Source organism: Ptiloglossa arizonensis, chromosome 2 (assembly GCF_051014685.1).
Source record: "Ptiloglossa arizonensis isolate GNS036 chromosome 2, iyPtiAriz1_principal, whole genome shotgun sequence".
In the NCBI taxonomy this organism is placed as follows: Eukaryota; Metazoa; Arthropoda; class Insecta; order Hymenoptera; family Colletidae; genus Ptiloglossa; species Ptiloglossa arizonensis.
The window spans coordinates 5150160-5168213 of NC_135049.1; the positions used below are offsets into that span (position 1 = coordinate 5150160).

At 32.8% G+C, this 18054-nt stretch overlaps 1 protein-coding gene across 3 annotated transcripts in view; it reads left to right on the plus strand.

Moving 5' to 3' along the window:
* Positions 1-15834, plus strand: part of LOC143155285 (nephrin) — a 349292-nt gene extending 333458 nt beyond the window's left edge. For 2 of the 3 annotated variants that reach the window (XM_076327850.1, XM_076327852.1), the window contains 11 exons: positions 2932-3042; positions 5864-6070; positions 6630-6784; positions 8433-8577; positions 9303-9433; positions 9669-9828; positions 10784-11083; positions 11465-11764; positions 12947-13171; positions 13772-13932; positions 14622-15834. In XM_076327850.1, the coding sequence (XP_076183965.1) occupies positions 2932-3042; positions 5864-6070; positions 6630-6784; positions 8433-8577; positions 9303-9433; positions 9669-9828; positions 10784-11083; positions 11465-11764; positions 12947-13171; positions 13772-13932; positions 14622-14990 (2264 nt within the window). In that variant the 3' untranslated portion in view covers positions 14991-15834. The remainder of the gene's footprint in view (positions 1-2931; positions 3043-5863; positions 6071-6629; positions 6785-8432; positions 8578-9302; positions 9434-9668; positions 9829-10783; positions 11084-11464; positions 11765-12946; positions 13172-13771; positions 13933-14621) is intronic. The other variant, XM_076327851.1, reaches the window with a different exon arrangement.
* Positions 15835-18054: the final 2220 nt, after the last annotated feature.

Genomic DNA, 18054 nt, shown 5'->3' on the forward strand with positions numbered 1-18054 from the left:
CCTCGAGTGGAATAGTATACTATTCTTTTTCTTCTATATTTTCGATATTTACATTTCGATTCCTATCAAGGCTAAGATATTTACATATTGGAAAAAGAAATATATATTTTTACATAGTAAAGTTACCATCGCATAGAATATTGGTCTGGAAGCAAATGTACAGATGTTGTGTTATCGTTGAGGTGAAATTTGACTTGGAAATTTGTACAGGTTCAGAGTTGATCTGTAAATAAAGGAGAAAATCCAAGGCGAGCGCGAGTTGGCCATTTGAAAAGACTACCCCGCGATAGACAACTCCGCTATCGAGGTATACGCATCTGGCATAAATTGTTCTTCCGGAAAAGTGCTATCTCAACGATGAATGCATCTTAAGTAAAACAATGTATATACTGTGTCAAGTGTTGGTCATTACTTAGAAAATAATGGCATACAAATTTGATCATTTATGAAATTAAAATTGAAACACTATACGCGCAAACATTAAGACAAAATGAAATGAGAAATAGGTGATCTGTCTGTTTCAAATATAGTGCAAGAAACGTCAAATTTAAATGGCTTTATTTACCTAAATATAATTTCATAATAAAAGTCTTATCGTTCGATTTAACAAAGGAAGGAAGGAAGCAGCCAGTGAATAATCGAAATTTTCACGAGGTTCACTTTAATTGAATCAGTGACACAAAATTAATTTAATGTTTCATGGAAAGGAATGCTACTGCACACACGAAACAAATAGTTTTTAAGAATTGTTTATATATTAATTTTTCTTTCTAATCGTACTAAAAAAGTATATATAGCTCGATCAGACAAAAGCACAGTTTCAAGTGCATATGCATAAACAGGCCCCATCTCTCCTTACTTCCAATTCTGTGTTGGGTGCTGGTAGGTACCAATCCTGCGGTTATGCCTCGCTCGTCACCTCTAACTGTGACGTTAATTGGCTCATAACTGTGGTCAACCGATTAACCGTTGAAACGAGGGCTTTGACTCGTAAAGACATCAATTACTCATCTCCAGCCCTAACGAAAGTTTCTATTCTCACATACCCCACCAAGTATTATTCGTCCACGAGAAGAAGGCACAGTGTGTTTACATCCTCGCTTCATTGGCGTAGCCTTCTAATCAAATGTTTACTATTAAGAAACAGAATAATTTCGTTCCTGTTTAAATACCATCACTGATTCGATAAACTTCTCGTAATGAAAGAATGAGTTTCATTTTATATTTTTAATAATCAATAATATTTTGAAAATTATTTATAACGAAAAGAACTAATTTGTATTTACTAAAAATAATATAGCTCCACTTATACTATTTTCTGTCTAGATAAACTCTATATAATTACAATTTACACAAAAACAAGTTACGTTAATATTAAACCAGCATGACTTTTATGATTTGCAATGTAAGAAAATGTAAAGCAAAAAATGTAAGCAAGATTTATAACGGGGTGAGATCGAAATTTCTACGTATTTGTTCTTCTGATCATTGTCACCATTCAATTGCATGGCAAATACTGACTGCAACAAGATGCAATAAAAATGTAAGATACATCTATCATGATAAAAGTTCAGCCAAAACGTTCACATACAAGCCTGCGAGCAAAATTTATAACAGAGTAAGATTGAAATTTCTACATATTCGTTCTTCTAATCATTGTCACCATTCAATTGCGTGGCAAATACTGACTGCAAAAGACTCGTAAAATAAAGTAAAAAGAGAATAAAAAACAAACTTGTTAACGTAGCAGACTCGCTGATACTTTTTTGTTCTTAAGTCATCATAAATTTTATACTGGATGGAAGAAATATAGTCGAGTGATAAAAACAGTAGAAGGTGAAAGTAGAAACAAAGTCGTATGTCGAGAGTCAAGAATTTGTATGTTATTCAGGAATTTTGTATGTTATTTTGACATTAGCGTATTAAGGATGTAGACACACTGTAAGGGTAACCCTTAAAGCTATCGCGTTAAAGACATACGCGATAGCATAATTACTAATTAGCGACGAAACACATATTGAGCAGTTTGTACTATCCAAGCTGTCGCTTCATACACTTAAGTGTATCTCAAGTACCTGGCTGTATTCCTTTCACTAACGCGTGCAAAATTTAAACCTAACATCCACCACGGTTCAAGAGCTACAGCGCTTATCTACTATCTTGTACGAGAGTAATTTCTAAGCAACCTCACAGGCTGTATGTTAGACACTTTGATTCTTACTTACAAAAAAAGATTCCAAACTCGAAAGTATAATATAAAATTTTTGAAATGTACGAAATGGAAATATGGAAAAATGTAGCATCTTTTTAGGTATCAATTTCCACCTGTTAATATAAATGAAAAAATGTTTGTACAGTTTGTAATCTGAAGCTACGTTATCGAGATACAAGCACTAAAATACTTTACGCGCATGATCATCATAAACACATGATTTTCATGTGTGAGTGTGCATATTTACCGCAATGCAATCAGCCGAGTGGAATATAAATGGTACTTACCGTGAATCACGCGAATAAATTTTAATTGCCTGTATCTCGATAACGAAACTTCAGATTCCAAAATAGTCAAGAGCTTTTTGATTTCTCTTCGCGCGAGAAATTGATCCTGAATGAATATTTCATTTTTTTTTTTTTAACACAATTGTAGATTAATGTTCATTCAATATCAAAGAAGATATCCCTGAAAATGCAGTTGACCAGTGATTTTAAAGAATATTATTTTGGTCGTTTTCGTAATGTCGGTCTAAATATGATATAAATTTTCACAAAATAATATTTATGCGCTGGATAAACCGTTGTCAATGCGAGCAATGAAATTAAAGAGAAGAGAATAATTCTTCCTATCGAAGGATTATTCGTCAAATTTAGTAGCACTGTTATTTGCAGAAAGAATTTTAAGTTAAATAGAAACATTTTTCTTTTGCATTGCAGTGCCACCACAAGAACCAAATATTATCGACGAGCATGGAAAAACCGTAACAACGGTAGCAGGTCCGTACGAAGATGGTGGAGTTATGAAATTACAGTGTCTCGTCTCTGGAGGTAAGCATTAGAATAAATTTAAGAATTATTTAGGAAGGTATCATTTCTTTTTTTATTTTTTATCATTCAAAATTTTGTCGTTCTGGTCTATATTTAACAATATATACTTACCTGACCAGCTGTTTTGAAAAATGGAAAACAAGGAAACACTTAATAGATTAAGATTAACTAAATAACCTCTTTTTGTACAATTTTGAAAATTCAAAACGTTCAAAAAGCATTAATCAAGAACAAAATATTTAGTTGCAATGCACGTGCACCTGTTTATAAATAGATACTTTATTTTATTATTGTTTTCGTTTGAATTCTACGCACGATTGTTCGTAATATAACGATAAGAAATCGTTATTTGTAACAATCTTCCCTTCGACTGTTCGCTTTAGACTGTTGGTATGATTGAGAAATAATCTTCAAAGTATTTTCGACTGGTGTAACGTAATTGTATATACATCAAACTATGTGTTGAAAAAATTGAAACGATTTAACATGACCTGTGTTGATGACAGTACCTGTCAAAACGCGATTCCGAGTTGTCAATTTGACGACTCCTCACACACAGTTGGCGCCGCGCTCGATCGACCCGAAGGCCGCACCCTAACCGCGAGAATATTTTTCGCACGACCGCTTTCAGAGTTTTTATTCGGGGCATCAACCACCATCGTAGAATGTTTCGTTCCGACTGATAAATTTTCTCTGTGTAAATAATCGGTAATGGTTTCCAAACATTCGTTGCATCGGTCCACCCAGTCTCTGTACTCAGAGATGGTTCGCGACAACCATCAATGTTCTCAACATTCTTTGAATATTTAGTAATTCGTGCAATAGCAAGCACGTTCTGTCACTTCGACATTTATTTTCATCATTGACGAATAAAAACCCAATTTCGTACGAAAACAAAATTTGTAATAATAGTCAAAAGTGTTTCTATGAAACTCATGTTTTTAACTTCATTTCTTTGTTTCAAATTTTATTTCATTTGCGATACAATCGACATTTTATTTCCCTCCTAAGCAGTAATTTTCGATAGTATAATTATTGTTTTGAACTGTTATTATTTCGATGTATAATTATTAATGACAAATAAATAATTATTCATAAGAGCGAAACGAGTATTGAGAACGAATAAAAGGTATTCAAATATTTATCTATTATTATTCTAGTACATAATTACTTCGTTAAATTGTTCATAAGTCCAAAGAAATTGTACATTGTATAAATTTCTTATGTATATGTACTTATCGTACAAATATTTATACCAGGTATTTGTTCTTAATATATACAAAATGTTTAAGTATTTTAATTGTTTTTTCAATTAAACCTTTTTCTTGCTCTCTTCCAATTCTTTCCTTAAATAAATTAAATGTCTGACGAAAATATCAAAAATTTGTTTTCCCAATTTTCTTACAAATAACGTCACAATTTTCGCGTGATTTTGAAAGACACTATTCCAAATATTCCAGAAATTGTGTCGTAATTTCCAAGAAATTCCACAAATCAAAATTATCGGAATGTTTTTTTAAATTGTATCGGACTTTTACACTTTGGAATTAGGAGAACATGATGATCGAGGAGGTATTTGAATTTTACGGATTCCTGGAATCGTAGCGTCACTTCCAAGAAATTCCACGAATTAAAATTTTCGAGATTCTCGCCAGACATTGTGTCGAACTTTGAAACATTGTATCAGGGCAACATAATAGCCCAGGAGGTAGACATTGTGGAATTGTAATGAAAGCACATAGGACTGTTCTTGTTTAATTTTGAGTAACTTCATTTGTACATTGAAACATGTTATTTTACATACGATTATTTAAATTAAGAATAACAATAAACTTAACAGGAAGGGCCGCGAACGGTCGGACTTCGATATAGAGGATGTCCCAATCATCACCGGTCGATTTACTTTTTGAATAAAACTCAAACGGTTTAAGTAATCGTAATATATTTTTTTAATTTAAAAATACAAATTTGGGAGTTAATAATGAAATAAGATATCATCAAAATGGTCATTTAAATTTTTTTTACAGACCACATGACTTTGAAAGAAATGATTACAAAGTTTCCAAATCGTTGGCGTTAAAGATCGCAATTTTTCGTAATACGCCTAAATAATTTTCACGCGTTCTTTCACCGTGTACTTTTCCATGATTAATTTCCCATCTATCCAGATGACATATGTCAAGTTTCAGGTTAATTGGTCCGACGTTTTAAAAACAGTATAAAATTCAAATCGACCGGTGATGATTGGGACACTCTGTAGATAAAAGTTTGCAAGCTTGAAGGAGTCATAGTAACTTGTTGATAGTCACGGTAACGGTATAGCAGTAGCAAAAATAATCTTGTGACTATTACAAAAGACAAGCATCTCTATTCTGCGAATGTTGGATGCTAACTGCACAAACTTTTGTTTAAAATCTCTTATGCTTGTAAGACTCCAGATTAACCATCAAAGACGTGCTGAGTCTATATTATCGACCTTGTTAAGTTTAAATTGTCACCGTTAAATTGACATAAATTTGTGAATGTAATATCGAGTAATTATTACAAAATATCTGTAGCCCTGATGTAAGACATAACGCGTGTTGAATCTGTACAACTCGTTTCCAATCGTTGAGTAATCGAGTAATTGAACGCACCTTGAATCCTCTTAGTAGACTGCTGTCTACTTAACAATGACCCAAGATCGATCGTGCATTCGTTCTAGAACTGATTTGGACTTGGTTACTCTTGTATTCGTTAAAATTGGAATAGTGTGCCTAAGACAAAACAACAAATCAATGTTTCTTTAAATTCTACTTCGTTCATTTGTATTTCTCTCCAGGTCGTCCTGAACCAAAAGTGAGATGGTGGCGTGGAGAAATGCTTCTGGATTCCAAAGACGAACCAGGTGAATTCCCTGCTCTTCGTAGAAACACGTTGATCGTCAAGCAACTCTCAAGAGCTGATCTTCATGCACGATTTACCTGTCAAGCATCCAACAACAATATCAGTCAACCTGCCGCTGCCTCTGTAGCTATCGAAATGCACTGTAAGTTTCTCGGAACTTCGTAAATATATTATGCTTATTGTAAACGATTGACGATTCCCATTTAGAAAGTAGATCATAATTTCATTATAAAACACAGGTGTCGTACTGTAGAAGAAAATACCTTCAAACGGTGTTAACAACGTACAGGATATGTATTCTTGCTCATTTTAATAATTGTCCAATAATACGTAGCATCAGATGTCTGTTTACACGTTATGCTCATTTTGCATACATCAAAACTATATTGAATTTCATTGGATTAGCGTTCGTTCAACAATGTACCAATTATGTATATTTATCTATGACTCGGCAAAGATGAACTACATAAAAGCATAGCATACTAGGAATCTTTACCGTGTGTCTGCACATGCGATCTCCATCGACATCCTTAATTTTCGTAGTTGCCAATTATTCGATTTATAAACGTAACTAATGTTTACGAATCTCGTTTAATAATACCAGGAGTATTGTGATCACAAGACGGAAACATGATCAAACGTTAATAAAGCATCGAGCGATAAGCAACAGAACCAATGACACACTTGTTCCTACATTTCAGTGAAACCGTTGAGTGTGACGATAATGAGTAGTGAGCATGCACCTCTTAGTGCTGATCGGAAGTATGACGTAAACTGCATGACTGCTGGTTCAAGGCCACCTGCCAAATTGTCCTGGTACATAGATGGGAAGAAATTGACCAACTACACAGAAAAGGTATCTTTATTTACCATTTACGTATTTCCATTATTAAAGTGATCATATTTCTTTACAACAATTTGTAAGCAAATGGAACAATGAAACACAATATAAAACGGTACAGAACATGACATGTTTTCTTTTTCATTTTCTACGTACCGCTTCAACATCACCCATCATGTCATTTCTATAAATGACTACAGTATTGTTATTACACGTATCATTATGTATACCGATTATTACTTCGAACATTACGAACAATAGTCCGATATTAAAAAGTAAAATAAACTTTCGATGCTTTTCGTACACGATTATTCGTATTATATAATACAAGGTGTCCCAAAAATTAGTACCTTATGTTGTTCGTAAATAATGTCTAAAAGTAGTAAAAGGCTGCTAATTTGTTTACATATGTAAATTATAATATTTATCGAAACAGATGATCGGTTCTGTTCACTCCAGAACTTTGGAGTGTATTTTGCATCAGATTTCTGAAGGTTTTCGGAGAAATGTTATTAATCTCTTGGCATATATTTACTTCTTTAATTGTTCCAGAGTTCTGAGTTTATTAACGTAGACTTGCTCTCTTTAAAAAAACCCTGGAAAAATAAATCCAGAGTTGTCGAGTCAGAGAAACTGGACAGCTAGTCGATGTCATTGCTGGATTCCAGAACTTGTATCGTATCACGTGTCGTACCATCGTTCTGTTGAAACCACATGTTTCCCAAGCCCAACTCAATCATTTTACGCGATAAGAAATTTTGCAACATATCTCGATAACATACACCAGTAACCGTTATTGAATTCCATTATCATTTTCCGTACCAAACAACCACTTTACACAGACACGAGGTAGACACGAACTTTCAACAGTTCAATAACGATTACTCTGTTTCTTGACGAATTGTTCTTCTTCTTCTCCACTGAGATCAACTGAGCCTTGTCGCTCACTATGACTTTTTCATCAAATTCAAGGCTATCATTGATGATATTTATCATTGTTTCACTATATTCTCGTCTCCATAATAAATCTCCCACGTGTACGAAACTAATTTTCAAAACACCATGTACTGAACAAAAGTTACTTAAATACTTATGTACATTCTCGTACGTTTACATCTACTACCAAAGTATGAGACTAATTTTCAAAATACTATGTTTTGAACAAAAGTACTTAGTACTTATGTACATTCTCTTACGTTTACATCTACTACCAAAGTATGAGACTAATTTTCAAAATACTATGTACTAAACAAAAGTACTTAGTATTTATGTACATTCTCGTACGTTTACATCTACTACCAAAGTATGAGACTAATTTTCAAAATACCATGTACAGAACAGAAGTACTTAGTACTTATGTACATTCTCGTACGTTTACATCTACTACCAAAGTATGAGACTAATTTTCAAAATACTATGTTTTGAACAAAAGTACTTAGTACTTATGTACATTCTCTTACGTTTACATCTACTACCAAAGTATGAGACTAATTTTCAAAATACCATGTACAGAACAAAAGTACTTAGTACTTATGTACATTCTCGTACGTTTACATCTACTACCAAAATATGAGACTAATTTTCAAAATACCATGTACAGAACAGAAGTACTTAGTATTTATGTACACTCTCGTACGTTTACATCTACTATTTATTGTTAAAGGTATCTGAGGACGGTAACATGACAAGTTCCACGTTAGTTTTAAAACCAACATTACATGACCACGACAAAGTAATAATTTGTCGAGCAGACAATACCAAGGTTCAAGACGGTGCAATGGAAAACACATGGAAATTGAATGTTTTTTGTAAGTAAAGCATTAATCGAAAGAAGGAAAACACATTTATTTTGCAAGAGTTGTACGAATTATATAAATTTGTACGGTAATTTTAAATAATAGTGTTGATGGATTCTTATTTCTTTTTTTTTTTTTCATTATTTTCCTAAATAATATAAATACTGAATTTCTTTTCTTGAAATTCGCGTGTTACTGGAACGAAAATGTAGTATTTAAAAAACACAAAGCGTTGGAATAAAAATATTGCCCGAGATTACCAGATTCTAGAATTAAAAATCGCTCAAACTTTAAACATAATTAATGTCTTACACGCTTGTGTAAGATATAATAATCCATATAACTGTATTGTAGGGACGGATTTTCACGGGCGAATCGCGTGAATTTCGGGCAGCGATTTAGCGACTGTTTTCGATAAATCGATAAACAAAGAGCAAAATTTGAACCAGCGATCTATACGCACGTGCGTCGACCGGTATCGCGAAAGTTGGAAAGAAATTTCAAGAAACGTGTACGTCCCACAATGCGAACGCGATTGCTCTTTTTTCCTTTTTGTGTTTCCTTTTTTCCTTATGTGTCGTCACCTCGCGCAGATCCGATATTCCGTCGTTAAACGAAGGGGAATATTAATTTATATACGGGGAAAAACACACATTAGTTCAATAAACAATATTTTCCCTCACAATATTGTAGGTGATTAATTGGGTTATGATAGTTGTAGATTTATTTTGTTCTAGTTATTCCAATTTTGTACCTGGAGTTAGGATCCAATATGAATCCAGATGATATTGAAGAAGGCGACGACGTTTATTTTGAGTGCAAAGTGCATGCCAACCCTGCAGCTTATAAAGTAGTATGGAAACACAATGTAAGCTAAAACACTATAATATCTTTTCGCAAATTCTTTTCAGTTTCTTTCACAATTACAACAACAATACGTATGATATCAAATCGTAGTTGTACAGACATTAAAAGTGTAGAACCATTTCTCGTTTGCAATGAGAAATACATTTGAAATACCCTTTTGTTTACCAGTAACGAAGACGTTGCCTGTAATTAATATTTCATACTTATAAATATCCAATATATGTATACTGTTACAGGGAAACGTGATACAAAATAATGCAAAGAATGGTGTGATAGTGCAACAATACGGTTTGGCTTTGAGGGAGGTCAATCGTTCTCAGGCTGGGAATTATACTTGTATAGCTAGCAATGTCGAAGGTGATGGTACCAGTAATAACGTCGAGCTTAAAATTATGTGTAAGTTTCCTATGCTTATCTTTTTTAAACTATTCGTTTAAAATTAACGTACAGTATTAACTTAAAGTATACAAGTATGCATATATTCTAATATATTCCATTAACTAACAAATATTATCTTATACCACGTGCATCTGAAATTCACATGCATTCCAACAATTGGATTTCGCTTTACTCTCGCAATTGATACCTAAACATCCGTTAGATCTTCTTCTATACCAACCTAAACTATTATCATCCATGCCATCTTTTCATTCGTTAGAAATTTTCTCGACAGACTAATTTTCACTTACAAGTCACAGATTTAGCACCAGATTTACATCAAATAACGAAATTTACTCTCATGGTTTATATTTGAAACGGAAAAATTAAATGTAAATCGTAAACGAGAACAATCCTCACCGCGCGCCAAATAGATTTTCTACGAATGGAAAATCAAATTTGTATTTTTTATTGGATCTTCGTGACACTATTACCAATGGATAGATAAGATTTTTCCGGTGGAAATTGGTCCAAACGAAGCCTCGTTCGGATTAATTTTAATTACGCGGGAAAAAAATCGCTTTGTGTTTGGATGTATTTATTTTCATCGAGGAAACCCCTCCGAACCGTGTATGATATTCTTGTACAGATATTATAAAAAATATGAAAATTTTGCTTCGCATTGATACATCAATACGCACGCAGCATCACTTTGATGTTTCGCTCACCGAGCACGTGTAATGTGAAGCTTGCTCTTGTTACTCCATCTTGCTCGCTCTCGGTGTACACTGCAATCTTTATGTCGAATGGTATATTTGTATCTCGACCGATTTGTAGTTCAAAATGAAAGAAATCGAGTTCTCGATTGATAACTCTGGAAATTCGTTTCTTTTTTTTTTTTTTTTAAATTGTTTGAAAAATACTGTATACAAAATTTGCAACAACTTTTAACGACCGTTTTCGTTATTTGCAGATAAACCTATTTGTGTACCAGATCAGAAACGTATTTTCGGAGTGACACGTCTCGAAGATGCTCGAGTAATTTGCAGAGTTGAAGCATATCCACCACCAGATAGCTTTCGTTGGACTTTCAATAATACCGAAGAAATGGTAGACGTACCCCAAGCACGATACAAGAACTCCACAAGACACACTGAAAGTGTTCTTATATACCGACCAGTTACGGAAATGGACTATGGCACAGTGTTTTGCTGGGCCAGTAATACCGCGGGTCAACAGAAGAATGCCTGTGTATTTCACATTATTCCTGCGGGTATGCCTATGTGTGAAATATAATAAAATAATATTTGCTGAGAATTACTCTCCAACATTCAAGTTTCCTTCTTATTTTTTTAGCACAATGTATTATTTTACATTTTTTTTTAATGTAAAATTTTATTTCACGTTTCTTCGATGTAAAATTTTATGTCACATTTTTTCCAAATAAAACTACCATTTTCGTCTTTAATTGTATTCACACAAAGCCCGGTAAATACGTAAAGTAATATTTTCGGTAGAACGTTTGTACATGTGCAAAAAATGGTTCGTTTCTTGTAAAGATTCTAGGGTGCTTCGAACTTTTAAACGACAGTGTATATTTTGTCGAACGACTGCTTGATATTCGTTTGAAGAACTCTAACGTAATCGTTTACAGGGAAACCTGAATCTCCGTACAACTGTACACTGTCCAATCAAACAACCAGGTCACTGTCGGTCGAATGTTTCACCGGTTTTGATGGTGGTCAACCCCAACACTTTTTTCTCGAGGTCTTCGATCAGCACACGGGCAAACTTCAAGCGAACATCACATCGAAGGAGAATGCTGCCTTTACTGTTCAAAATTTAGAACCTGGCAAGGTTCTCAATATGATCGTATATGCAGTAAATGCAAAAGGACGAAGCGAGCCCACTCCTTTAGAAGGATTTACTCTGAAGCTTGCTGAAAAACAAACTGGTAAATAATGTTGCTAATATTCTTTTTATATTTTAAAGAGTATTGCGATAGATATATGGCGTAGAAGTATTTTAATACCTTCAATTGCAAATTAGAGTTAATCGCCAGAAGCGCAACATGGAACTATACAGGGTGATTCTAGAAAATAGCACAAATTCTTTTATAAACGGAGATACACCAAAAAACTTGGCGTAGGAAAAAAATTTAATCGCACAGTGAGCACTATCTTTTGATTACTTCGTCTCCTCCCCCTTCTCTATCCATACGTGCGCGCGCACACGCACATACGGACTCATAAAAGTATTCGAACAATGACATTATAGCGGTATCTCCCATTTTCGCCACTAGAAGGAAACTCGATCGCTGACCGTTTCTCGCAAGTTCCCGTATCGGCTCCGATCACTATATATACGATCCTTACCGATCTTTACACTGTTGTATAAAACAGGTCCTGTTAGAATACCTTACTGATAAATCCCTTAGCAGGCCTTAGATGATGAAACGCTTTTTCCCTTTCTTTTCGTATTTTTCATTCATTCACCCTTCGTTTAGAAACCACCACAACATACTTCTAATTGAAATTCACACAAACCATACAGTATAATAAATATTGAAAAATTGTCGTATACATTGCGTATAGAGAATGTATGAGGATAACGCATGTATAAACTTCATTGAAATTAAATAATAACACATATTTGAATTAAAAAAAAGACTTTATTTATTAAATTGAATAAAACACATCATAGGTTACAAAAGTATTATTCGAACTGTTAAGGGCCACTCGTCGTATTGACAACATTTCCATCTAAATAAACTTATTCAAATAATTTATTTAAAATCGAATATTTATAAAACGAATCGGGAACTTGCGCATGACTGAGCTATATTTACCTATCCTAGATTATAGCGTGAGAAGAATCTTGATCAATATAAATTGACGCGTGCTTGAATAGGTTACTTAACTTTTCCAGCTTTAACCTATACTCAATCTATACTTAACCTATACTCAAAACTCGTTACCGATGTGATGTCGGTACAGTAGAAACAATTCGAAGCTACTAGAATATTTTGTTCTAAATCTACTGAAAGTATTTTTATTGACCTATATCGATATACTTACTTCCATGATTCTTTAATTCTAAAATAAATGCACAAAAGCAGTACGTATTTTGTTTACAGGTACCCCGGTACCATTCGAGATCACCCCGTTATTAGCGGGTTTGATCGGAGTGGTTACCGCATTGCTTTTCCTTACCGTCACTATTCTAATAGCTATGAAAATCAGAAGTGAAAGAAGAACTCAAAGGCCAAGTGATTTACCGTTAAAAAAGAGCACCGCACCTAGCTCCGAAGATCTTTACGATACTGACGACAGGAATCCTGATGTCGTTCCAGTAAATAAAGGTATGATACTAATTCACTCCAAAATTGAAGGGACAAATCATTCTAAATTATAACATACAAAATAGAAATACGAACGAGCCTAACTTTCATATTTGAAATTGTATCTCTATTTATGAAAATTGAATACGACATTGTTTCACTAAAATGCAAAATGTATCGATTCAATTATTTACATCGCATAGACTTAGAAAGGACAAGAGGTCCTTCGTAAGTGTATATGATACGGAACTGCGACCAAATTTTATTCTACCGACTGTACCAACGTTTAAAAACTATACCAAAGATACATTTTTAGCAATCTCGCTCTCGCTTGTCCTAATTATATAGGAAATAACGAAGAATATAATAAAAATCACTTTTTTCTCTCGTGAAAGTATCCTTTTACAATTTTTTAAAACATTTGAACGTTTATAGCTAGAAATTTTATTATTATTGCAAAGAGATTGAACATTGTAAGAGAAATTATAAATATAATGTAAAAATATAGAAGTGAGACATGTTTACGGGTTTTCAAAATGTAGAAATATTTGTGTCGAAAAAATGCAATAATACAAGTCATTGTTGAAAATAAAACATTAAATTACAAAAATAAACTGAAAGGTTCAGATTACCAATTGACGGGATCAATGTCCGGCACACCTTTGGCTGCGCAAAATACTCCAGATGGACTTCCGCCATCTTCACTTTCAGTTCAACAAGTAAATCATCTACAAGGATTGCAGCCATATTCACACGATTACAATAACTATCCAACTTTACCGGTAAGTAAAAATGAAAATATTTTACTTTATTCCTTTTTATCATTAATTATTATTTTGATGGATACTGTAGAATTTACCCTATATTTTTGAAAATATTCTTTTAAGCATCATTCATGCTGTTAATAAATAAATTTTCCGTTTAAACTTGAAAATTTAAAATTATATAATGAACTGACTTATTACATCATAATTCGTATTTGAAGATTTTTATGTAGCAAACTATTTTCGTCCATCGTTATGTCACGATAAAAACGTCAAGCTCACAGAGTAATTAAAAGTTGAAACTTCGTTAAAATACATACATTTATAATGAGAACAAAATTAGTTAATACTGTACTGCTAGTGTAATATTAACTAACTTTATTCCCATTATAAATATATTTCATCAAGGTTTCAAGTTTTAATTACTCTGTAATCCGTCGTTTAGATAATTTGTATGTTTTTATACATTCGTATTCTTGATGTTTCTATCGTAACGATCTTTATAAATTAATATAAAGATATAAAAATCTTTATAAATTAATATAAAGATATAAAAATCTTTATAAATTAATATAAAGATATAAAAATCTTTATAAATTAATATAAAGATATAAAAATCTTTATAAATTTACACAATTAAACAGATTGGATCGAAATATACATGTAATATAAACAATAAAATTATATTTTTCCTTTTTCTTTTTCAGTTATCGGGCGAGATAACTTATGCCGAATTATGTCTAACACGCCCAACAACTTTATCAACGATAGCAACCGATACAAAGTTAACTAGTATAAGTGGCGTCGGTGGTTTAAGCACCATTCAGGGTTACGGAAGCGGAGTAATTGTAGGCGGTAAGCCATACACAAAAGAAGCAACAATTTATGCTTGCATAGACCACACCGCAAGACCGTCGAAAGTTGACGTCTCTAACGGATCGTCGTGTGTACCAACACCTTTGTCTACAAAGAGTGCATTCCAGGACTTCAATGTTTCGACTGTGAAACATCATCCCTCAATAGAAATTGTTACTGTTCGTACACCATTAATTTCAACTCAAGAGAGTTGTGTATAGGGATGCGATTTTGACGCGCCTAACGTCAACGAGTATTATGTTTGATGTGATAATGCTGTGATGATACGCGCGTCTAGCTACTAAATGAGATTTATTAACCGTTTGTCCTACTATAAGACGTATAAGCTCTTTGGTGTGCGATAAAGGTGTAAAGTAGTAAAATGAAATCAATGTCAGACGAACTGATCAATTTTAAATTATCGAATATTAAGACGGTAGTGAAGGAATACAAATGAACAATGAGTGTTCTTACTATATCAATAATAAACGCGTGAAGATAATGTTAGTTTTTAAATTCTTCAAGGATATTGATCAATTTAAGCTAAATTTGATCAATAAGACTGATTTGAACATTTTAATATAACTCGTCACATGTAAAGCTATAATATTCTTTAGTTAACGGTATGAATAAGTATGTATGCAACAAATTTTATCAGTACTCTTCAGAAATGAATGCACACTCGGTGTCAAGGACTTGTGTCGTTTAAGGAGAATACAGCTCACTTCACGTTACCCCTTCTCCACACGTGCAGTTGAAACGCTAGATAGCGCAGCGATACGGTGTAAGTGCTCAACATCATTTATATCACCAATCATGTGACAGAGAGAGTCGAATATGTAACCTAGACGCGCCTAACCTACATACATATATAGATTATAGATGACAAATTGTACGAATATCTATGAAATAACACTGCTCTGTCAATGGCTTCGTGTCATTTAAAGTTTAAGATAAATTACAAATCTCAGGATTAAAGTATTTATTAAATACTTACCTTTATATTTTGAGAATGAATTTCGATATGCGTAATCAATAGTTTGATTAAATTTTGTTTAAATTACATATACACAAATATATTACACATATTTAATATATTAGAATGAAATATACGGAATCGAAATGTACAAAATATTCTAAAGTATTAAATGTGTGTGTATGTGTGTGTAATTTAAATAAAATATTCGAATTCGTTATTCAACTAATAACCTATTATATACTTTACCATTCATGAAGCATTGTTATTTTATTAGAATTCGTACCATTCATCAAAGAAGTTAGTTACGACGTTGCGACCAACTTAAATGTTTCAACATGTCGCTCCATCACGTGCTCGACAGCATAGTTATAATTCTATTCTCTCATTGACATTATAGTAACGACATCTAGCGTGTCAACGAAACGACAACTGATAGCGTACTATGAAGGGATATGCCTAACAATTACCCTCAAACGACATGAATCACTGACGTTAACTGTACGTGCTCTCGTTACATTAATTAAATCTTTTTCGAAATTGAAGAATTAATCAGAACCGATGATATTAAAATTATTTATGTAAAATACCTTTAATGGTTACGTATGACATGTACGTTACTAAATATGAGTGATAATGAATTTTTCACTTAAATCAAGGTGACTAAATTTAATATATAAGTTCATTGTTTTTCAAATATACATTAAATATTCTAAGAAAAAAAAGTGTAAAATATACAGAGAACATAATTAGAATATACAATACGTGGTTTACTATTTTCTATTTTCTAATCGATTCTCCACATTTGTAACTGATTTTTATTCGCACAAACGAACTTCAAACTCTTCCATTGTGTCAACCATCACAGATACATTAAATATTCTGTATTTTCATTGTATATCCATCGAATTCTAATTTAGTTCTATGTATGTATGTACCTACATCTGATGACACTGATTCGTGTTGTGGGACAAATCAAATGTTTGATTCATTTTACCCTTTGCCCTTTGCGGTACAATTGTAATTGTTGGCAGCTATAATACTAGATGGCGATATGCTATAATACTAGATGGTGTAATTTATGTACTGAAAGCTTCAAAAAATCTAACATTAAAACGACTAATCTATGTGTAACGAATCGAACGAATCGATCTAAATTAACATTTTGTCAATAGCGTCATAACATCTAAAATTTATAGTAGATTTTCGATCCAATGAACGAATGATTATTTATTAAATACCAAAATATTGTTCTTTATATATATATATATATTCATTCTCAAAACATTATAATATATACTTGATAAATAATCATTTTTCCGTTGAATTAATAATCTGTTATAAATTTTACACATGGCATATGCAAAGTTGTTGACAGAACATTGTTATTTCATAGCAGTTCGTGTTACTCTTTGCATATAGATTAGATATTTTTGAACATTCCAGCTACTCTGCCCTGTAAACAGTGCCATAATAATTCTACATAGCTACTTATGATGTACATCACCCTGTTATAATATTGTCATCTAGTGATTTGACCTCACAATAACAAGAAGTGTATGAATCACAGCATGAATCAATGTCATTGACTGTTCAGTCTATGGAAAAGTTCTGTCATTCTCTTTATTTGGCTTTTGCAATACTACAACAAAAACAAATAAAGAGATCTTTCTATAATTTATTTGTGATTATCATTTAAAACTATTTGCATTTTAATAAGCAGCTCATCTTTTCCACTTGCATAAAAGAGACAGTGGTGTCAATTAAAAGTATAATTTCTATAAGATTACTGAATTTTCACTGTTCAATATTTTCAGGTGTAATCGAAACAGATAGTACAATGGTGCCAATTTGACATTAATAATTTCATTTTCGTCTAAAGCTCCTTAATATACTAAGTCTCTATTATACTTCTTTTTATAGTGACAGATTTTTATTATTTGAAGACTGGTTCACTTTATAGTTTCCCTTCTTGACCGACTGATGGCATACATGTAGAACTGTGTAACGTACCTGCGCAAAACAATTATGTTACGAACCGTGAGATTGCACGACTCGAACTTTCCGATATATCTAATACAAATGCAACGAGTCGCATAAATCGTTATGCATTGATCCACCAGTGCTCCAAACACATAAGGACATTATTCCATAATGGCCACTATAATAATTCTGACATGGTCGCCCTATGGAACAGTATACGAGTAATGTTATCCTTGGAAACGTTGCACGACATTTAATACTTATAAAGTATATAATGTCACAGGTGCATTTTGTTAGTGGACAATTTCATTTTTTAAATTTACAAA